The sequence below is a fragment of the Podarcis filfolensis genome, assembly GCF_964270895.1.
Source record: "Podarcis filfolensis genome assembly, chromosome: 1".
Taxonomy (NCBI): domain Eukaryota; kingdom Metazoa; phylum Chordata; class Lepidosauria; order Squamata; family Lacertidae; genus Podarcis; species Podarcis filfolensis.
The window spans coordinates 1818954-1843168 of record NC_139604.1 but is presented as its reverse complement, the minus strand read 5'-3'; the positions used below and the strand labels follow the sequence as shown (position 1 = coordinate 1843168).

The 24215-nt window shown below is 43.3% G+C and overlaps 1 protein-coding gene across 4 annotated transcripts in view; it reads left to right on the top strand.

Moving 5' to 3' along the window:
- The window catches only part of ERBB4 (erb-b2 receptor tyrosine kinase 4), a 799874-nt gene that overhangs the window by 420166 nt on the left and 355493 nt on the right, over positions 1-24215 (top strand). For all 4 annotated transcript variants that reach the window (XM_083626464.1, XM_083626462.1, XM_083626465.1 and 1 more), the window contains exon 3: positions 17895-18078. In XM_083626464.1, coding sequence (XP_083482590.1) covers positions 17895-18078 — 184 coding nt within the window. The remainder of the gene's footprint in view (positions 1-17894; positions 18079-24215) is intronic.

The window sequence follows — 24215 nt, the reverse complement described above, 5'->3', positions numbered from 1 at the left end:
TGGGACTCTCAAGAGTCTCCTCCAGCACCATAATTCAAAAGCATCAATTCTTCGGCGATCAGCCTTCTTTATGGTCCAGCTCTCACTTCCATACATCACTACTGGGAAAACCATAGCTTTTACTATACGGACCTTAAGCATGCATAAATTCAGGTGGTATATTTAACTTTCCTACTGGAACTGAATATGCATCTGAAAGTGCTTAACTTTGGCTGAATTCTGCCTTTGATAATTTCAGGATTTAATATAAATTTAGCTCTTCAATTTATTTTTATGTTTAGCATCTCTGGTTCTAAGTGATAATGAATGATGCTGTAACAGGAGAGAAGGAGAGAGAGAAGGAAAGAAAAGATGATGGAGCCATCTCAAGCATTTTTAGCAGCTCCTGTCATTATTATTATCATGAATGTTGTGCTTACCACGGTGACCTTATCCAACCACCCAAGCTCATGGGATGGGAGAGAGGAATTCCCTGCCTGCTATGTGCAGCTACCAAGATCTGACCCCAAGGCTTCTCTCAATGATGAGAACCTTAATCATGCACATGCGACTCTCATTAGAGCCAGTGGGGGTTGTGACTGTGCATTCAGGAGCACAAATTGCTCCATAGTCTGCAGCGGTTTAATTTAGTATTAAATATTCATGGCCTGTGGGCCAAATGAGGATAAGAAAATATTGTAACAGACACTGGCAATGTGGGAAGCAAAGCTGCTCTATGGAAAGGTCAGCCATCCATCCATGAAAACACCATTAAGAGGAGGGATGCAGTGCAAATACCCAGAGCTGCAGATGAAAGTCGGAGTTTAACATAAGAACGCCATCCTTCCAGTTAAAATATGAAAGGCGAACTTGCATAGAGCAAGCTGGGGAACCAAATGCCAAGGCTGAAGTGAAGCTTTTCAGATGTCTGCTCACCTGCCAAGATATCTCCCATGGTCTTACACACTGCCAAATCTTTGTTTGTGATATATTATCTGTTCAGTGATCAGCTGTTGTGATATATTGATCAGCAAAACACTGGTAGGACCCTTTTCAGATCAGGACATGATCGTTGACCCCTGTGGGGTCCATCATGACCCACCATGCATATCAATGCTGTTATGTACTGAAGTTCTCACCCTGGGCCAGCAGGGGGATACTGTAGATAGTTTTCACTCAGGTCCACATATGCAAATAAGGGATCGGAAGTGACGTTCAGTGATTGGATAGTTACAGAAAATGGTTACTGTTGCCTTGTAGTGGAGCTCTATATAAGCAGGCTGGCTGAACCCTTCAGTTCAGTTCTGTTCTGGCCTGTGAATAAACAAGAGCTGTGAATAAACAAGAGCTGATTCTATGATTCTAAGAGCTGTTTGAAGAATCGTCGTGTCGTCTGATATGTTCACCCACAACTTAACAAATGCGTTAGACAATATATATTTTCTATATTTAAAATTTTAGACATTTAGAATTTCTATAACCTTCTTTTCAATACTTTGGTTTAAAATTATTATATATTTTTTCTACTAACAAACCACTCCCTGAAGTGAGTAACTATAGCTCCCCTTTTATAGATGGTGGATCTGAACCCAGGAGAGAACAATTTGGCCCTCAAATGTCCAGTGAGTGTTGATCAGATTTAGCTATCCACAAAGCAAAAAACTAGGCCTAAATTTAAGAGTGTGGGAAGTCTCCCCTCTCTCATTCCACCTCTCAAAGTAATGAGTGTAAAGGCATGCAATGTGCAGTAAGCGTGTTGTGCAAAACACCTGCTGTTGCTGTTTCACACAACCTTAGGTCATAAGTGCTGGTATGGTGGCATTGCTTCTGGAATACAGCTTCCTCCTTCCGAGTTCTAAGTGGATCCAAATCAAGACGTGTCTGTGATCACTTAGGTAGATTAGAGAAAGGCACCTGGATGTTCCAGGGTTTTCACACTGCTATGCCTAGCCAGTGATAGTAGTACCTCTTTTGGATCAATGTATGCAGAGACCTGCATGCCTTGCGTGTCTGAGCTTCTGCTTTGCACACATTTCCCAGGCAACGTGACTGAGGCTTCTGGTGACAAAAAGCTTGGAATATACCGGCACTGAAAATTAGAGGAAAGATGAAGTCCTTGGTAACGTTAGGGAAGCTTCTGAAGTCTTTCTCAACCAAATTTGTCTATGGATTCTAGAATTACAAATTACCTTGTCTTTTTCCTGAAGTGATAATGAAAATCCATGATTCTTTTGTGTTTCAATACTGAATTGTGCACAGAATAGTGTAGATGCGTGGTTTGCTGGAAATTTCAGTCCCTTCAGTTCCTTTGTTTGTTTGTTTTTTCTCCTGCTGGGCATTATGGAATGCGCGCAAGAAAAGGCAATCTTGATGTAAGGGCAGTTGTATGTATTGTACTTCTTTTTGTGTGGTGCCTTACCAAAGCGCAGGAGTGTACATGTGCTTCAGGAAAACATTGCGCAAAAAGAGCTGTGATGCAGTCATACATATTATTTACTACCCTTTATCCATAAATCTCAGGGCAGCTCACAACATGAAAATACATGATAAAAACACAAAATAATAAAAACAAAAACAACAAAAAATCCTCACAAACCAATAATCTCCCACCCCATCAAATCAACATAGCCTTCATATTTTTGGCAATGTGTGGGGGTGGGTTAGGGAAAGGATGCTAATGAATAGGAAGAACTGGCAGCTGCAGCAAATTGCATGCTACAGTTTGGAAATGAATTTTAGAAATCCTTCTTGTTAAACCAGAATTAAGGAGACGTGAAACTGAGCACAGAGCAAACTTCAGAAAAATGAAGCAATAGAACAGGGGAATCCATTCATCCCTAGGCTAACCAGTCTTTTTATATAAAGTTTGTTATAAGTCTGCCGTTATTTTTAGTTGCACCGCACATTTTTCCTTGGTACACCTGACCTAAAATTACAATCTTTGTATTTTTAGACTATTATTGTTTTCTTTTTCTTTCTTCTTTTCTGGGGCTGATGAGATGACTCTTCTGATAATGCACCACTTGCTTCCTGATTAGGCACCAGAAAGAAAGAAAACAGGAACCGGGAGAACTCTCTTTCTTCTCCTATTTTTCCTGATCTGCGCCCTGAAAATCTGTCACTGTGCTCACTCTCCACTGAAGCTTGTACTGTATATCCAGGAAACTACTGATGCTCAGAGAGACTCTAAGATCACAATTTTATGAACAATGAAGTTACAAGGGAATATTCCAACTGAGTGGGGAAAAGAGACAATGCACAAGTTTTGACAAGCGTCTGAATCTTTCGCTTGAATTTAGATCACATAGGGCACTGTTTCTTCAATGTCACAAATGCTCTGTTAACCTGTGTGAAATGTTTTACTTTCAAATGCAGGTGCATATGCTCAATGCATACAAGTTTGATTGCACAATATATATATTATATGATACAGCACAATTTGCTCATCCAGCTAGAACAATGAGACATGACCCTCAGTCTTATGCAATCTTAGACATAACTCCTGTATTGTTCAATAGGGCTTACTCCCTTAGTAACTAGTTTTAGCACTGCAGCCTTAGACACTCCCGCTCCCTCCCCCAATTAGAACAAACTGCATTTTACATGTAAATGCACATCTCTCCCCACTACTGCACCCCCAATTTTAAATTGAAAACAGCATTGAGAGGTTGCAACCTTGAGCGGAAGACTGGCAGGACAAACAGTGGATAATACTTTCCTCCTCCTTAAGCTCTTTTTCCTACTCAAAATTGCCTCCTCCACTCAGAACCTGAAAAGGTGATGGGGTTCTATATATGTTTTTACAAGAATAACACGTTACCGAAGGAGGGAGGGGATTAAATGTGCAATAGTTGTTCTGGGCAGTAGCTCTCTGTTTAATGTAAGATGTAGTTCCAGTCTCAGGCTGTAGTTACTCTGCTGCTCAGGATCAACTGAGGCTGTGAAACACATTCAGGGTCTTGTGATACGCTTATTCTCTCAGAGCTGGAAATTGATCTCCCTTTCTCATTTGGTGTCTTAAGCACAAGGCTATTCTTCCTTAACTGGCTTTTGGTAAAAAATAAATAAATCCCTGTGGAGTTCATGAGAAACTTCTGCTTCCCTAATTGTCCATTGATCTGTTGTTCTGAACAGAAGGTAAAGTTCCCTCTATTAGTTGTTACCATTTCACTCAGTCTTGAACACAAAGAGCAATTAAAGATCATAAGGTAAAACACCTTCCTCATCTATTCCTCACTGTCAGATTCCATACCCCATGCCCCCGGATTTTCTCACTGGCTTCTTGATAGTAGCATCTATTACACTTCATATTTTGTTTGTTTAACAATATATGTATATACCACTTGATTGTAGTAAAACCTCTTAAGTGGTTTACAATAAACATTAAAAGCAGTTTAAAATATTTTAAAGATATAAATTAAAATAACAGTAAAAGAAATTTTAAAAAACCCATCAGCATCTACATGTCTGCATAGGCTAGCTTAAACAGAAATGTTTTAAGCAGATTCTAAAAAGAGGACAGTGAAGGCAGCTGCCTGAGTCGATAGGGAGGGGGTTCCGAAGTGCAGGTGCTGCCACACTAAAAGACACCTGTGGAGCGAGTATAATGGGGTACCTTAACAGTGCCCTTTCCACCGATCGAAGCATTCAGCTGGGCACCTGGGCTTAGGTGATCCCATAAGTAAACGAGCTCATCTTCACAACTGTCCCTTCCCCGCATGCAGCAAGAGGCACAGTCTCTCTTTTTTTAAAGTAAGACAATTGGGCATTTATTTCTTCTAACGTTGTGAATGCTGGTTTTTTGCTTTGCTTTAAATGCCTTGCTATTTTGTGTTTTTAACTGTTTTTGATAATCTTTATAATGATTGAGACAGCTGTTTAGAAGGCGATAAGGAAACCAGTGATGATTGAACCTCTCTGTTTTGGCTGATTGAGGGCATATGACATTTGTTTATATACATTATTATTTGTATGCCACTCTGTAACAAAAGATCTCTGGCAACTTATAGCATTAGCATAAAAAAACTCAGATGCTGAGATAACATTGTGGAGCCCTAATATGAATAGTTAACTGGATTATCTGAGTACACATCCATATGTAGCCAAAACTGCACCTTCCATGCATAATAAGAGGCTCATGTATTAGCAGGCTCAGGGGAAACCCAAAATCTATAGAAGGACACAGAACGATGAGTGACAGAAAACCGGGAGGGAGAAATGGGGAACGGAACAGAGTGGCTGTGCTCCTAAACAGGATCGTTGACCCACTTGCATTTTTTCTAGTATGCAATGTAGCCCCCGAAATATCCTTTATCTTTTAGATTAGCAAAGGAAAGGCTACTGGGGAGTGAATGAACACAGCAGAGATCTTAGTAGTGTGTAATGGCAGGCTCAGGGTAGTAACCCCTGGTATCGGGGCGTTGGAGGATGTGATGCGATGTGTGAAGAGAGTGGAAATAACAATGGAAATTAATGCATCTGAAAAAGCAGCATTTTCTTCCCCTCGTTAGAGAAGCCACTTGAGTGGATACCATATCTTAGGCATGGATGGCAGCGTAGCGAAATGTCCAGCTGTGCTGTCAGTTCGCCAAAGAAAGCGAGCAGGGAGCAGGCAGTAGCAGACCCACTGCACATGTTATGTCAAGTGCCGGGGGACACGAGCGGTTCTGCTGTGGAGATCTGATCTACATATATTTGTAAGGCCTTGCCCTTGACACGCCGCTGGGAGGGAACATACATCAGACCTGCCTCTTCTGCTTATATCTGTGAAAGGAAGCATTGTTTTAAAAAAGCAAACCTGGTCTTAACGCCTCACATAATATAGCACCTTCCAGGAGTGCATTTGTTGCATGCAAAATGTTGTGTATGTATATGAATGTATATATGGCTTCTCTTGCATATCCAGGTGTCAAGTTTGCTCCATTTTACATTCATCAGGTTTGATATATATTAAAAACTTTTTGTTGGTGTTTTATTCCGTTGCTTTATTTTGTGCACGTGTTCCCTTCAAAAAAGCAACAAATCTAACAAGACAAGTCAGGAAAGCAGCCACCTCTGACTCTGATTTCCTTGACTGTACCTTCCCATCTGCTTTGCAGCCTGGGTGGCAGCTGCTGTCATGCTCTTCTGAACTTCATTTCTCCTCCTTGACAAGGGAGCACTGGGGAGTTGAGATCTTTTCATTAGCAGCTGTAGTTTTTCTTAAGGAAACCAAATGCATCCAGACATGCACGTGACTACTCAACATACATTATGACAACGGTGGTTTGTGCTGGATTCTCAATGAGAGACACCATGGATAATAGTGCCAAGATGGGGCTCCGACAAATCATGCTTGGATATTGGATCGTTGCTCAACCATGTGATTGACCCATTAATAAGAGACTTCCTCTTGCTCCTGAGACTGAATTCACACTTTATATTTTCAAAAAGCCTGCACATTTGCATGAGTAACTTGTATATCATATGAACAAGTGATGTACCCAGTATATTTTTGTACACAACATGGTTTTTGTTAGGCATTTAATTAAATTTAAACCTTAGCAAGGTGATGACTTACCAAGTTATTATCACAGTTGCTCTCATGTTTCACCCCATCTAATTTATTCAGTTACATGGCACATAAGCACACATCTTGGACCTTTGCAAGCCTTGAGCACTGCATAGTTCTTGAGCTTTGTTAGGAGGCAAACTGCATCTATTGTGCACTTGTGCATTGCATTGATGCTCTTGTTCAGGCATCCCCAACCTGCGGCCCTCCAGATGTTTTGGCCTAAAATTCCCATGATCCCTAGCCAACAGGACCAGTGTTCAGGGATGATGGGAATTGTAGTCCAAAACATCTGGAGGGCCGTAGGTTGGGGATGGCTTCTCTTGTTGGATTGGTCCTGCTGGCGCATGATGAATTTTTGGATCTGTTGAAATGTTTACTTTTTTCAACAAAGTTAAATAATATGATGGTGCAGGGTTTCAAATCCCAGGGATAAGTTGTGTGTGCTCAGCTAGCTTCCTCTTTGTGACAATTCACCATTACATGGGCCGTGTGTGTGTGTGTGTGTGTGTGTGTGAGAGAGAGAGAGAGAGAGAGAGAGAGAGAGAGATTCAATGGGGGGCTCAGGGCCAGTGCACGTGGCCCTGTTGTAACACCCAAATGAGGCTAATACTGAGGATGATAGTAGTAACAATCTCTCCAGAATGATTTATGTTAAGCACCTAGGAAAGGCAGTAAAAATTACCTCTTACGGTTGCTGCACATATATGCCGGATGAATTGGATGCCAGTTTATAGAACCAGAAAACAGACTTGTTTTCAAAGGCAATATCTTTTTAAAAAATCTGCCACATGAAACACCAAACACGATGGCTGTTAAACAGGATGAGCCTTTCATTAAAAAAATAAAAATACTTGCGTTGCTATTTGACTTCCAGAAAAAAATGTGAATGCTTTAAAAACATGCATTAAATCATTGACTTGTTATTGGGCTTGTTTCAGACTCCAAATGCTCTAAAAAGAAAAAGTAAAAAAGCCTGGCCATTCTATGCTTATTATGGGAATTGGTGAACAGAGAGTTTGTTTTCTTATTGATTTTTGACCTAGTGGTATCATGAAAGAGGGCTGTGAATGTTAGGCAGAAATATAGCTTTGAAGACGCCTGGTGTCAGTGCATCAGCAGAACAGAATGGCTCTGCATAGCTTGCACTGCCAGTAAGATTTCAAGGCCAACTTTAACAAGGAAGTAAATGAGAAGATAGCAGTATAAAAGTGGCAAGCTCTGAATTGCTTTGCTTCACCATCAAGCAGGCCGTAATTGCGGCCAAATCTTAGGAAAGACTTTCAAACCCCAAGCCATGCAAGAAGGAATTTCAGATGAGACTCATACTGAGGCATGACACCGCTTCACCCCCCTCCCCACAAGGTTCCCCTCAAATGTGCTTGGAATAATATAAGAATAGACAATGATGTACAGCATCCTTTTCCCCACAGTGGACAACTGGATACCTCCAGGCAGCTCACAGGTGAGCATGAAGGCAATACATGACCCTGAGGTGTGTTTGTCACCAACCCTGTTATCAGGGTGAGGATGTTTTCCTCTGAGCATGGAAGTTCTCATTACTCATATTGTCTAATAATGGTAGGCTTATGTGATTCTATGATTCTATGATTCTATGATTCTATGAGCTCCATGAATTTGCTACAAAACCACTGTGGGATCATGTTCACACGAGGAAGGGAAATTTGGAAAAACAATGATTATTAAAAACTTGTCTAAGACCATAGTTTAGAATCATAGAATCATAGAATCATAGAATCATAGAGTTGGAAGAGACCACAAGGGCCATCGAGTCCAACCCCCTGCCAAGCAGGAAACACCATCAGAGCACTCCTGACATATGGTTGTCAAGCCTCTGCTTAAAGACCTCCAAAGAAGGAGACTCCACCACACTCCTTGGCAGCAAATTCCACTGTCGAACAGCTCTTACTGTCAGGAAGTTCCTAATGTTTAGGTGGAATCTTCTTTCTTGTAGTTTGGATCCATTGCTCCGTGTCTGCTTCTCTGGAGCAGCAGAAAACAACCTTTCTCCCTCCTCTATGTGACATCCTTTTATATATTTGAACATGGCTATCATATCACCCCTTAACCTCCTCTTCTCCAGGCTAAACATGCCCAGCTCCCTTAGCCGTTCCTCATAAGGCATCGTTTCCAGGCCTTTGACCATTTTGGTTGCCCTCCTCTGGACATGTTCCAGTTTGTCAGTGTCCTTCTTGAACTGTGGTGCCCAGAACTGGACACAGTACTCCAGGTGAGGTCTGACCAGAGCAGAATACAGTGGCACTATTACTTCCCTTGATCTAGATGCTATACTCCTATTGATGCAGCCCAGAATTGCATTGGCTTTTTTAGCTGCCGCGTCACACTGTTGGCTCATGTCAAGTTTGTGGTCAACCAAGACTCCTAGATCCTTTTCACATGTACTGCTCTCAAGCCAGGTGTCACCCATCTTGTATTTGTGCCTCTCATTTTTTTTGCCCAAGTGCAATACTTTACATTTCTCCCTGTTAAAATTCATCTTGTTTGTTTTGGCCCAGTTCTCTAATCTGTCAAGGTCGTTTTGAAGTGTGATCCTGTCCTCTGGGGTGTTAGCCACCCCTCCCAGTTTGGTGTCATCTGCAAATTTGATCAGGATGCCCTTGAGTCCATCATCCAAGTCGTTGATAAAGATGTTGAATAAGACCGGGCCCAAGACAGAACCCTGTGGCACCCCACTAGTCACTCTTCTCCAGGATGAAGAGGAACCATTGATGAGCACCTTTGGGTTCGGTCAGTCAGCCAGTTACAAATCCACTGAGTGGTAGCATAGTCAAGACCGCATTTTACCAGCTTCTTTACAAGAATATCATGGGGCACCTTGTCAAATGCCTTGCTGAAATCAAGGTAGGCTACATCCACTGCGTTCCCTTCATCTACCAGGGTTGTAATTCTGTCAAAAAATGAGATCAGGTTAGTCTGACATGACTTATTTTTCAGAAATCCATGCTGACTCTTGGTGATCACAGCATTCCTTTCTAGGTGCTCACAGACTGTTTGCTTAATGATCTGCTCCAGAATCTTCCCTGGTATTGATGTCAGACTGACTGGGCAGTAATTATTTGGGTCCTCTCTTTTCCCCTTTTTGAAAATAGGGACAACATTTGCCCTCCTCCAGTCTGCTGGGACTTTGCCTGTTCTCCAGGAATTCTCAAAGATGACTGCCAGTGGTTCTGAAATCACATCTGCCAGTTCTTTTAATACTCTTGGATGCAGTTCATCGGGCCCTGGAGACTTGAATACATCTAAACTAGCCAAGTATTCTTGTACTATCTCTTTAGTTATTCTGGGCTGTGTTTCCTCTGCTGAATCATTTGCTCCAAATTCTTCAGGTCGGGCATTGTTTTCTTTATCGGAGAAGACTGAGGCAAAGAAGGCATTGAGGAGTTCAGCCCTTTCTGTGTCCCCTGTTTGCATTTCACCATCTTCTCCTCTGAGTGACCCCACTGTTTCTTTGTTCTTCCTTTTGCTACGAACATACCCATAAAAGCCTTTTTTGCTGCTTTTAACCTCTCTAGCAAGCCTGAGTTCATTCTGTGCTTTAGCTTTTCTGACTTTGTGTCTACACGTGCTGGCTATTTGTTTGAATTCCTCTTTGGTGGTTTCCCCCCTTTTCCATTTTTTGTACACATCCTTTTTTAATCTTAACTCAGTTAAAAGTTCTTTAGATAGCCACCCTGGCTTCTTTAGGTACCTTTCATGTTTCCGTCTCATTGGTATTGCCTGAAGTTGTGCTTTTACTATCTCCCTCTTAACAAACTCATTTCTTCATTTGGTTCTAAATTCTATATATTAAATAGTATGCATTGTTTCAAAAAGTATTTCTCTTGTCTATTCTGAACTTGGTAACTGTAAGTTCCATCATCATCACCACTAATTTATTATTATTTAGTCTTTCCATTTATATATGACTTGGTATCCACAGATATTTTTAAAATAAAAAACCCATAATAAAAATACATAAATATGCAATAAACACTATTTCAAATGAATCACATTAAGGAAGATCCAAATACATGAATACATAATATCCATATGCATAATAACCAGAGTGAATTCTCTGTCTCCATTCAAGAGAGTAGATAGGAAAGACTGCCAGGCAGACCACAGTTTAATGATCCCTGAGAGCGGGCCCAAGCATCCCCATTGGCTGGTTGGGCCCGCTGCCAGGGGACTGTCCAAGGGCTGCCAGCATTGGCCAATAGCGGCAGCCATTTGTTGGGCCACTTGTGCATCCAGAGCCTAGCTGCAACACTGCCCACCAGTGCAGGTGAGCGGACTTCAGAAAATAGCTCCGCTTACCCTGAGTCAAAATGGATTGATGCTTCCCCTTTACCCCCACCTGTAAGCCCCAAATCTCTAACCCCCTCCTCTCCCCATCTTTTTCCTGCTTACCTTACTACAAAGGATGAGAGGATCGAGGGACTCAACCCTTCTGCCATGCTGCAGTTGGAGGGAAGGCAAGGACTGAATCTTGGACTTTAACCTTGGATTAAAATAAAAGCTGTAGAGGACCTCAAGAATCAATATGGCAAGCCACCAGTCATCATATCTATAGCCAAACAATATGAACTTTGGGTGTTTTTATGCCATAAAGTAGGGCTCTTGAACGGGTAGTCCATGGTCCAAACTGGGCCTCTGGGTAACTCTGGGTAACTCCTCCAAAGTAACTGGGTTCAGAAGCTAAAGAAGGTTGTGGACTTGGCAGCCAGCCACTTGATAGAGCATGGGAGAAAAAGAGACCCTCGCCTGCTATTCCACACTCTTTTCTTTATATGATTCCCTATAAAAACTAGTTGCTGATCATGGATTCTTGCCCGTAACGTATGTAGTATGGCATGAGCTGATGTATAGTCCTCTCTAGGTACTGGAGGATCAGAAACTTTGTGAATACCAACACACACCTGCATGTATTCATACGTACAAAACATTTAGCTCTGTCCTTTGTTCCATATGAAACCATTATTAGCCATATACACCAACTTGTTAGTTATTACCCACCATACTATTTAATGACACTCACCTTGGTGCAAACTCACTTTGTTGGCTCTTCATAATCAGCAGTCCATAGTATGTGTATGTAGCACAAATGGTCAGACTTTGTTGACATGCCTTAGTTCTTTCTCCTTCACTGTAATGGCTGTGTATCTCCTGTTACTATTGTCCTAGCAAAGAGAGGCAGAGGACAACTCATGCTATTTTCAATCTGTCTGCTATAGTTTCCACATATTTTGATGCAACAAGCACCAAAGGAATTCACAGGAGAATGGCTCAGCTTGCGGTAGACAAGGACATTTCTGACACATCACAAAATACACAAGACTTGGAGAGCTGAAGAATAGCAGGTCAAGTTCTAAAGTCTCCAGACTCAGAGTTGATACAGCAGATCTACTGGCATACCCAATAGTAGGAGGTGCACAGCCCAGAAAAGATGGACAAGAGGCAAAATAAGGCAGAAGACCATCGGTATTTGGGTTTAAATAGACCACTGCTTTTATTGATTACAGATGTAAGTAAGCTTTGGTGAAGGCATTGCGTATGAATATGGCATCAGCTAGCCCACCTGACTGGATGGCTAAGGTGACCCTGGACTGAGGTCCGCCCCATGAAATGGGTCAAATTGTGGCAACCCTACCAGGTCTGCCATTGGGAAGGGTGCTATGGCCCATCAGCCCCCATGTGGGCTCCCAAACAGAAACATCGCTTCTTGAACCCTTTTAGGGAAATGCCCACTTACTGAAGGATCCAACCCAATGCCTTATCTGCCGCGCAAGTCAGCTTCCCCCTTGGCCAATTTGCCACCAAATTGCACATCTGCAACATGCCTTTTGCCACATCAAGCAACCAAAAGTCATTTCTAGCTGCTGACAAGTGGACTGTTTCTGTTTGAAAAAGCATCTCTTCTGAAAAAAGTAATTCTAGGGAACAAGGTCAGCAATGCAAAAGAAGAACATTCTTGCCCTGACTATCCCAACTTTCCCCCAGGCAAAATGAAAATAACTAGATTCAAGACTTTAGGAAGACACTAAAAAATACAGTGAGTCTGAGCTCCCTAGTAACACCATTGGATCGGCCCTGTACTTTTACTGCAGCTCCCATCAAATTCAGTGGGGTTTTCTCTTGAGTAAAGTCTTGAGTATGGCTTCTTCACTGGGAGGGAAGGTAAAACCTTTCTCTTTAATCAGGTTTGTGAGTCCTGCTAGATTTTTTCGGCTGCTTTGAATTTTATTGTTTGCTGTTGCTCCTTAATGCCTTTTTCTGTTTTCAGTATATTCCACATTGATCTCCTTTGTGGGGGGAGAGCAGACTACAAATTATTCCAAATAGACAAACAAGTGTTCTTACAATTGAAGCCTTACAGCAATCCAGTACACATCTACTAAGAATTAAGCTTTGTATTGAGATCAGTGGGGCTAACTCATTGGTAAATGTGGATAGGATTGCAGTTTAAGTATAGCAGCCTTGCCTAGTTTGTTCATTGAGTTCAGAAAATCTGGTCTTCATCTTTCCACATGATGGAATGGCTTGATGAGAGACGTTGGGGGGGGTGTATTTAATGTATAATTAAGTGGATATAAGTTTGTAGCAACCACTAAAAGAAATGTTTCTGTCATACTTGAGTGGAACCTTTCATGGGGGTGGGGGCCACAGATGATTAATATATATATTCTGGGCAAGATTTTATTTTACTCCAATATACTTTAGATTTTCTTTTTTAAAATATATATCCATTTATAGATTTAGTTAGCAGTTGTTGCTGCTGCTAAGAACAAACTTTGTTCTCGCTGAAGGGTTTGTGTTTGCTTTTAAAAAATTAGCATGTCGGAGAGAGGTCTCTGCCTTTGGCTTCTCCTTGACATGCTATTTGTGAGGGTTTTTCTCTCTTTTTTTTTGCACAGAAGAGCATCCCATCATGTGCTCCCCCACCTGCTGGGCTGAAAAGCCCAGACACAGGTTTGCTACCTCAGGGAGAACCAGGCCCCGGAGTTTCATGGTTTTCCATTTGCAGAGTCAAGAGCAGTCTGCTATAGATCTGGCATTTCTGTTAGAGCTAAACTTAATTCAGTGCATGTTAACAAATTCCTCTTTGATCTGCTAACTTACTTTGATGTTCACACTTGTTTTCTCTCTCATGTATTTGGAGAGCTGTTACATGGGCATCTATATATACATTATGTTTATGCTCACCAGCTTCAACAATGGCCTTAGGAATTTGCTGCTTTTTGCCTGGGGTCAAGGACAACCTTGTTATTTGGCTGTGTCACAAGCATAGTGTGCAATGCTTGTTAGAGCTACCTCCCAATTCCTTCCACTTTTAAAGCAGCGTTGATATTAATCCTTTGTAATAGGACTCGGGGTAACAATCTACTGTTCATTAATCTGCCTTTTCCTTTCTATATTTTAATTACATATTAGTTGCTGGCTTATAAATACTCAATCACCAATTACCTTCGGCAAGCAACTATGGAAACTTCCATTATATAGAACCTTAGACACCCTATAGTTCAGGAATCAAATTCTCTGTTCTGCCAAGAGTTCTGGTGGGGGGATATACTATGGGGTAAGGCAAAGGCCTCCCTTATAGGGTTGCTGTGGGGACTACAAGATAATGCCCCAGTTTGGATAGGACACTTAACCTCCAGGTGTTGTTGGTCTCTGTCTTGCCAGCCCCAGCCAACACGGCCATGGGTCAGTGGTAACGGGATGTGTAGTCCAGCAACAAGTGGAGGGCACCATGTTGGCTACCCCTGCACTAAACAATGGTTAGTTCAGCTAAGTTCTGGTTGCCTGTTCATCCAAACCTGACCAAGCTTACTAGCCATGCTTTGTTTGGGCCTGCAAACCAGGATCTGAAAGCATCGTTTGAAGTTAGCTTGTGATCTGAAGGCAAATTACATAGAAAAGCATACTCCCCAAAGTGTTTTTGGGCAGGAAATTCATTTTAAAAATGAGCATTTTAGGAAAAGGACACACAAAAGGTGCATAGTCTTTCTGAGCAGTTTGTTGTTGTTTTTTTTAAAAAAATGAAATCTGCAGAAAATGGACTGGAACAGACTTATACCTGAACTCATGACACAAAATGGAAAAGGCTGATCTACCCCTGCTCTTTACAGACAAGCTCTTACTTTTCAGCCCAGCTTCCTGGGTCTGCAGCCTTGCAAGAGATTTATTTATTTTTTAGACCATGAAGTCTTTTACTCATTTGATGTTGGGTACAGATTTGGGCTACTAGGTTCTGTGAAATTACTAATTAACAATTTCATATATGAAACTGCCTGCCATCTGGCTTCCAAATATGCTGTGAGTCTCCCCACCCCCACCCCCCCACTGCCTTTGGTTTACATGAATTGCTTTTAGAAGAACTGGCAAACCTTCTGCTAGATTTGATGACTGACTTCAAAGTGAAGTGCAGTAATCTCCCCTCCCCTCTCCAAAGTATCACTGAATTGCATCCGCCACAGGTGGAACGATTAGTTTGTTATTCTTGTCAATGCAAACACAGCTGCTCTAAAAAGAAGCCAAGCCAGGGTTGTCCAACGTGAGGGTGTGTCCATTCAGAACCCGCTGCCCCCTTCCCTCTTTGCCTCTCTTCTCACTTCCTCAGCCTGGTCTAGATAGAGGCTCTTTGGCGAGGAGAGAAACATTGGAAGCCACTGAGATAACAGATGGTTCAGCATCTCCCTTTGTTGCCTCATTCAAGTACACGCCAAAGCTCGCTCTGACAGGAGGGGCAGGAGTTGCTTCCAACAGCTTCAGCAGCTCAAAAGATTCAGAGTATCCTGCTTGTGGCGCATTTCCCCCTGAAGTGTAAATGGATGGAGCTTTATCTTAAAGAGCAGAAGTTATCAGTCACCAACCTTTTGTTTGAATTAAGTCTTTTGGAACTGGGAAGGATTGCACTTCACAAGCTCAGAGTTCAGATGTCAGCTCATCCTTTTCAGGGTGTGGAAGAACTGCAACTTGACTTTTGCTTCTGTGGGTAGTAATGCTGGAAGATGAAAATCCCTGCCTTTCCCCCTCAGCCTTTTCCAGATGAAAACACAGGCTCAAAGACAACCGAGGCATTGATGTGGCAAAAAGCTTTAATTTTCCTGTCTGCATTTACAAACGAGGTCTGTTGCAATGGAGATTGTAAATGTTCTGATGCAGACATATGCTTTGTTGGTTTTCTGGTCTGGATGAAGCCAAGCAGTGCCAGCCCTACCATTAGGCAGAATGAAATAGCCACCTCAGGCAGCAGTTGCAGGAGGGCAGCAATGATGAGTCCTTCCAGGTGTTCTTGTCCTCTTTGGCCAAGCAGCTACGCTTGCTTGTTGCTGATTTGGGCAATGTGTCTGTCTCATTGAATCCCTTCTCATAGTATAGTTGAGAGAGCCCCTTGTCCAGGCAAGCAGGGAGAGAGGCAACCGGGCCACACATCCTGGCAGATGCCACACCTGTGTCACTCTGCTCATGTGATGCATGGTGGCATTGTTGCTGCATCTTGCAGTCAGTAGCAGCTGGTGGAGTGGCACAGATGACACTCTGTGGCTCTCCTGGCTTTCCAACACAGCTGCTTACCTGGAGGGGAAGAGACAAGATGTGGGGAGCTCAGTGGAAGGTAGAATTGGATTGGCTCTGTCATCACATGCTGAGATCCCTGTACTGAGCTCCTCACCCTCCTGGAAAGCAGCAGTGACCCACAAGATTGGTAAGCTAGGACGGCAATGGACACCCCTCCCCCACCACTACTGATAACTCTGAGTTGCCAGGCAGTGAGTTGCAGCAGTAAGGTGCTGGAGGACAGTATGCCAGGTGGCCAGCTCTATATCCCACAAGCTACCTTGCTGCCCTCCAGGTGATGTGCTGTTGCCAGAATTCAACAAGCAGTCTCATCAGCTTCTGAAAGCAGTATAGGGGCGAGGCATCATCTTACCCTTCATTGCACGCAGTAAAATATATTGGGCCAGCCCGGAAGACAAGACTGTTCCACAGGAACGTTAGAGAGTACTTCTGGATGAGATTCAGGATCCATCTGGTTCAGCATCCTGTTTCTCAAGGGGTCCAGCCAGATACTTCCAGGAGGTCCAAGTGGGGCATGAAGGCAGCTGCTTCCTCTCTTTGCTCCTCACTAACTGAACACACTGCCCCCATGGAGATCTTCTCCAAGCAGTAGGTGAGATGTTTGTGGTGGGGGCTAGGGAAGTGGGATTTGTCTAACATTCACATGGATGAGCGGAGTCAGAAAACCGCATAGGGCAAATTTGCTTTAGAATCTTTGGATCTTTGACCTCAGTGGACCCTGAATACTTTGGGTCTACGATGCTTTCAGTCAGTGGGGGGTGGGGGAGTCGGGCAGAAAATACAAAAAATGAATACAACGTAGCTCTTTCCCAGGCAAATTAGAGGAAAAGATCTCTAAGCTGCTGAGTTGCATCAGATGCTCTGTAAATGAATACTGTGGTGTGAGTGATATTTGCATGATCATGACCATTAGGTTTGGGTTATGGCAAAGGGTCAGAAGACTTGGGAATTCAGTTCTGTGCCAAATAATGAATGATAATGTATCCAATTTAGGATCTGGAGGCTAAGTTGTGGCTGATGAATTGACCAGAGAGGCCAGGGGTAGTCAGTGTGGTGCATTGAATTTTCCATAAGGCTCACCATCGCCATCTTGCGTCACATTGTATATTGCACTTAAAACGTTTTATTTGCTGCTGTATGGTTGAGTCCCAAATAAGAAAGTGAGCACACTCTGGCTGTTCGGCTATACTGATTGGCGGTGTGTTCAGATATCTGAATCAACGGTTTGGGCATACTTTTTCTGTTTGCATAAGCGAATTACTCTCTTATTCCTAAGTGTTGAGCTTGGCAGGGGGAGGGCACAGCAGGCTGCTGCCGACTGAGTCAGATCAACCGTCCATCTTACTCAGGAATGTAGGTCCACTGACTGGTAGTCTCTTCGGGGTTTCAGCCATGCCTGGAGATGCCAGGATCTGGACCTGGGACCTTTTGTGTGCAAATGACTTTGACCCTTCTCTACTTTGTGATGGTACCAAAGTCACTGAATGATTTCATGGGGGCAATTTAATTCTTTCTTTGCCGGCGTTTAGGGGCTACATCATAGCAGTCCTCACACAGGGGACTGTTGGAATGCTTCAACAGGTTTTTATGGATAGATTGCCATTGACTGGAATTGTATTAATTCAGTCTGTTTTTAAATGATATGCTAATGCTGTGTTGTTTTTAGCATGCTTTGTAAGCCTCCTAGGAGAATTTAAGTTATTTTTTTAAAAAAGCTGTCTAGAAATGTTAAATAGCAAATAAATTATGTTTTTGTTTCTTGCAGTCTATCCGAGAAGTCACTGGCTATGTTTTGGTAGCTTTGAATCAATTTGAATACCTTCCCTTGGAGAATCTGCGCATCATCCGTGGAACTAAACTCTATGATCGTTCTGCATTGGCCATCTTCCTTAACTACAAAAAGGATGGTAGCTTTGGACTAAGGCGACTTGGACTGAAGAACTTGACTGGTAAGGGAAAGACCTTTTAATAGAGCTGTTTGATTCTACTGGCAGGTGAACTTGCTGGTCTTTCTGTGTACAAGAAAATGTACACAGAAGCATCTTGATACTTCAGTCTACAACAAATACCTCCATACAGGTGTTATCTTTTTCTCCCAGGGAGCCTGTTCCTTCAGTGGGAGCACTGACAGGCAGAAATTTGGTAGGTGAAGCTTTCCCTAGAATGGCAGTGCAGTAATGGGAAAAGTTTTATCTCTTGCAATTTCTCTTTGGTTTTCCTCACTTTCTCATGTTCAGTTCACATGATAATCATCAACATTTTAGTGATAATTCCTAAATATAAAGTTTTGTATGCAATTTTTCCCTAATATACACATTTTTGCGAAGCAGTTTCCCTAGTAATGCATTTTTGTATGTTTTTTTTGTAATTTATGCATCCGTATGAACATTTTACCTGAGTGTGTGTGTGTGTGCGCGCAATGTATGTATGTATGTGTGGAGAGAGAGAGAACACAGATTACTTAGCTGAAGGACTACACTGTAGTATTTAGAGAACTGCAAATTTTGAAGGATGGCTGTGTTTCAGTTCTTGTATTGCTTCAGATAATGCAAATTAGATAGGTTCACCTTTAAATGCAAACTGAATTGAATTTATCCCCCATCCCTCATTGTTAGAGGCAGTGCTATTTTTCTAGAAAAAGATGTGCCAGACCTCACCAAGAATGCCTCCCTTGTTCTCTTATAATGGCATGGCGCCTACCTGAGTTCTGGCTGAAAAAAAGCCCTGCTTTGTTTATTTATTTGTTTTATATTGTGCTCTTCCTCCCAAAGAAGCCCAGAGAGGCAAACACACGGATGATATTTCACCGAAGACCATGGAAATGACATCTAATGGCTTGTGGGGGGGGATCAGAGAGTGAGATGTCTGGTAGAGTTATAAGTAATTGATCACAGGGCGGACAAAGCTCTTCTCGGGGGCCTGAGACACGTTGGCCCCATAGAGTGGTGCGCCTGCAGGCTTGTGTGAACTAAAGCGCATTTGGATAGCGCCTGATGGGAGATCTCCATTGTGATGTTCAAAGGTGAGGAAAAGCAAGAATGTACATAACTCACTTAGGAAGTGTCCCGTATTTTCAAGTGAGTGGAGATCAGTGCTTGTAAATTATGCATGTGAAAATAAGTAATGCTGTTTGGTTTTTTATTTTTATTTTAAACTTGTTGGCTTTGGGATGCAACATGTTTCTGTATGTTTTGGTTGTTGTTGTTTAGTCGTTTAGTCATGTCTGACTCTTCGTGACCCCATGGACCAGAGCACGCCAGGCAAGCCTGTTGTCTTTATCCATGGAGTTTTCTTGGCAGGGATGCTGGAGTGGCTTGCCGGTTCCTGCTCCAGTATGTTTTGGTAGCATCCCATAATATAGCAAAGAATTGCCTGTTTTAAAACTAGTGCTGTTCTGAAGGTGCCTTTCTACCCTGCAAGCTCCATTTTCTCACTGTGAATGTAGGGGGGCACTTTCCCCACTTTTCAAGGGTGAACTGGCAAAATTCTCACAAATTTCAGGACTAGGGGACTTGATTTGTAGCACGCAGAAGAGGCTTCTCCCCTCCCCCAAAAGCCGTTTAGCTGTCACAGAATTTGCCGTGCTCCTAGTGATGTCCATCGTCTTTTCACTCCACAGTGTTTCTATGGAAGGACACCCTTCCAGGAGCATTGGGGGGGGGGGCACATCACTGTCCCAAGTAGATCAACGGGGTAGCCCTGTTTCTCCTCCCAGGGATGCTCCATGATCTTTTCACAGCAACATTGTGGGGCAAAGCAGCCGGAGTCATTTCTCAAAGTCCACCGCTGCTTCCCATGGGAGCAAAATTGTGCACACATACATGTGTTTTGTGTTGTGAACTGCACTGTGATGGGTGGTATACTAATTTAATTAATATATAGTCTGAATATGGGTATATTTATTTCTCAGGCACTGATTATTCCCTAGTGCTCAGCAAGGATGGCAACGGTTCCTTTTGTCCTCGATCTTTAGAGTGTACAGTTCTATGCCTAATTGCTTGTGTGTGGTCCAAAAGGCTCACTAAGGTTTGTGTGTTGCTTCTCCATGGTGTCATTCCTGTGCCCTCTTCCCAGGCAGGCTCCATTAAAATTAATTGCATATGTTGCTTGGTGTATTTCAGCCTGAGGAGATACTAATTTTCTATTGTGACATCTTGCTCAGCTCATTGTGATACGATGGTCTGGGGCAGTGACACAGCCACAACTCAAGACCCATTATAATTTAGAGCATGGTTTTCTTTCTGCAGCTTCCGGTATTTTCTATGGCTGGCCCCAGAAAAGTTTCTATAGTGATCACGTCCAAGGCAATATTATTTGGCCAGTAGATTTAACGGGCAGGGAACTGCTTTGCACTTCAAATTAATAATAATAATAATAATAATAATAATAATAATAATAATAATAATAATTTTATTATTTATACCCAGCCCATCTGGCTGAGTTTCCCCAGCCACTCTGGGCTGCTTCCAACAAACCACTAAAATACAGTAACCTATTGAACATTAAAAGATTCCCTAAACAGGGCTGCCTTTAGGTGTCTTCTAAAAGTTTGGTAGTTATTTTTCTCTTTGACATCTGGTGGGAGGGTGTTCCACAGGATGGGAGCCACTACTGAGAAGGCTCTCTGCCTGGTTCCCTGTAACTTGGCTTCTTGCAGTGAGGGAACCGCCAAGTGAGAGCCCAGGGGTCTGAACACTCATCCCCCAACACCACTTTCTGAACACGGCCCAGGAGGAAGGAGCGGAACCACTGTATGACAGTGCCCCCAGCTCCCCTAGATGGTCCAGAAGGATGTTATGGTCGATGGTATCAAATGCCGCTGAGAGATCCAGCAGAACTAGGAAACAGCTCTCACCTTTGTCCCTAGCCCACCGGAGATCATCAACCAGTGCGACCAAGGCAGTTTCAGTCCCATGATGAGGCCTGAATCCCGACTGGAAGGGATCCAAATGGTCCGCTTCTTCCAGGCGTGCCTGGAGTTGTTCAGCAACCACTCGCTCAATCACCTTGCCCAAGAATGGAAGATTTGAGACTGGGCGATAGTTGGCCATATTGGCAGCATCTAACCGCCTCTTTCAGCGGGTCTGGGAAGGCTTCCTCACAGAGAGAAGCATTCACCACCCCACGAAGCCCATCACCTAGCCCTTCCTGGCTAGCTTTTATAAGACAGGATGAGCAAGGATCAAGGAGACAGGTGGTTGGTTTCACTCATCCAAGCAGCTTGTCCACATCCTCAGAGGTAACAGATTGGAATTGATCTGACGCAACTTGACTAGACATGACTCTAGCACTCTCCTGCCCCGGGAGGTCCGTTCTTAACATGAAACTGTTCTTAACCTGAAGCACCACTTTAGCCAATGGGGCCTCCCACTGCTGCTGCACCACCACTGCACGATTTCTGTTCTTATCCTGAAGCAAAGTTCTTAACCCGAGGTACTATTTCTGGGTTAGCAGAGTCTGTAACCTGAAACATATGTAACCTGAAGCGTCTGTAACCCGAGGTACCACTGTACACATCTTTCTACTATTTTCCATTTTTGAAGGGCTGCATTTTATTTTTGACTTACATTGGTCTTGTATTGGAGCTAAATATTTTGGCAGCTTTTAACCAAAAGTATATTTGTAAACTCAGTTATTGCTGTACATGTTTTGAGGATTTTACTGGCTTTAAAGTCTATCTTGCATCTGAGCACTACCTATTCTAAGTGTTGTTTTATAAACATCTAGTTTTTGCAGTTCGGAAGGTATTGGGAAATGCATTTCTAGTAGGGGTGTGTGTGGGTGTGGGTGTGTGTGTGTGTAAGAGAGAGAGAGAGAGAAATTGACATCAGTCTTGTTCAGTCCTTAACTTTAGTGTGGATGCATGAATGGCATGTGCTATTTGCACAGGTTCCTGCTCATAATTCCTCACCGCTGTCCCCCCAAAAATGTAAGTTCCTGGGAAACTGGGCACTGAACCCATGGGGGCTGAGTGCAAGCAGCCCCTCTGGCATAGCTGTCAACTTACAGATTTGAAAATAAGGGACCAGCAGCCTCAAAAATAAGGGATCAGCAGCCAAAATAAGGGATTTTAGTCAACCAGCTGAAATATGAAGTTAAAAGGGACCAGGTAATTTTGGAGAGCAGCTCTGGTTTTTAGTCCTTCGTTTCCAGAGGTTGCTGCTCAAGACACCAGCTGACGAAACACTGCAATTAAATAACTACAAGCAGCAACCACTTTTCGCGCAAAACGAAGTCCAAGCTACGAAGATGCTGCTGCAGTTCTGTATTTTTTTCTCTCGTGCTCCATCTGCAGCTCTCAGCTCCATCAGGCGGGGCAGGAGGAAGGGGGGGGGGAAATAGTGCCTGAAGTAAACCCGCAGATCAGACCATCTATGCTAGTCTACCACTACAAATCTATGGGAGAAGCGCTTGTGGTCCTTCCTCCGCTTTCCCCCTCTATGGTTAGCCCTTGGAACCTCTGCCTCCTCCTCCTCTCTCTGAACTGCTTTCTCTGTGGTTGCCCTTGCTCTCCTCTCAAGGCTCCTCAGCAATTCATAGGCCGTGCCAGGCTGCCCATCTCATTTGGGTCCTTCGGCGGCACAGCTGCAGTACAGCCTAGCGGGAGCGGCGGTGATGGACAGATGGGGGGCCCCAGGCAGAAACGCTCAGTTCGGCAGCCACAAGGAGGATGGCGGCGGAAGGGCCCGAGGCTCCCACCAGTCCCGGCAGGGAGGGTCTCCTGGGGGCCGAGGCTGGTGAGAGGAGGCTGGAGGGGGGCAGGCCAGGCAGCCAAACAACACAGTTGGAGCCTCCCTCTTCCCTGGCCGGCAGGGAGGGAGAGGAGCTGCTTCCTTTGAAACCCGGGAAATTTAAGGGACATCATCAATAAGGGACAGCAGCTGGGATAAGGGAGTTTCCCGCCAAATAAGGGACAGTTGACAGCTATGCCCTCTGGGCTACAAGCCTGCTGCTTCTCCACACATTCTTTTCTGCACAAGAAATGTTCATGTCTTAAATGCTCCTTTCTGTTCCCTCTGATGATGTAGATAAATTTCCATGACAGGTGGCCCTGCAGTTTGCTTCCGTCAACTGTGTATATTTGCGGCTGTAAACTTTGTAAAGTGGTGCCACGGAAAATTGAAGTCACAGCTGTGTCCAGTTCTATCTGCATCAAATCCCAAATCTCAAAATGGCTGATGTCCTCTCTTTTTGTTCTTTGATAGTGTTCCCAAGAGCTGCTTCTCTCCATGCAGGCGTGACTTGTAAGGTGTGGCCATATGAGTCCCCAGCACTGAGGCACAAAACATTCATTAGTTTATGTTCCAACTGTTTGTTAGTTAGCCAGTGTAGTTAGCTTTGTATACCAGTGTTTGCACAAATCCTCTACATTGTTTGATCCATTAACAAGAAGCACACAGCCTGAGGGTATCTCATTTGCCTCATGTGATCTTGTGAGTGTGAAATAGCTGGGAGGAAGGGAGGTGTTAAAAGTTTCACATGGTTGCAATACAGTATATGGGATTTTGGAGGCAGAGGGATTAGTTTGAATAAACACCTTCCTTTCCATTACAAGAACAAGGCACACCATCCCTTCATGTCTAATTATGTTAGGCATGTTGTCTTTGAAGGATTAAAACTATGTTATATCACTTCAGAGGGGTGGCTATAATATTATCAGTCACGTGCTCTTGACTCTGGCTTCCTGTTAATCAGCACATTCAGCTTAAGCCTGGGTTCATTCTCTGCTTAGTCTGACTGACAAAGGCCTGCAAAAGGAAGATTGCACCAGTAATAATACAAACTGGCAGGTGTTTTCTACTTCACTTTCTGAAAAACTGTGCAATTGTACTAATGCTTTGGGGTATTTCAGATAACCTATTGCTTGCATCTTCAGTAAACAAGCTCTTCTCTCCTTGCACACAAGCATTTGCAAACAAGTCAGTCCCAAGACAGCGTGTTTCATCGTTAGCATGGCTAAACTCTATTGCTCTGCCTTATCAGTCTGTCACTGCAATTCTATCCCTCCAGGACTTTGGAGTAACACACTGAAAGATGCTTAGGAAGGCCATCTGTGCCATGCAGGATGGTGCCATTCAGGTGGCAC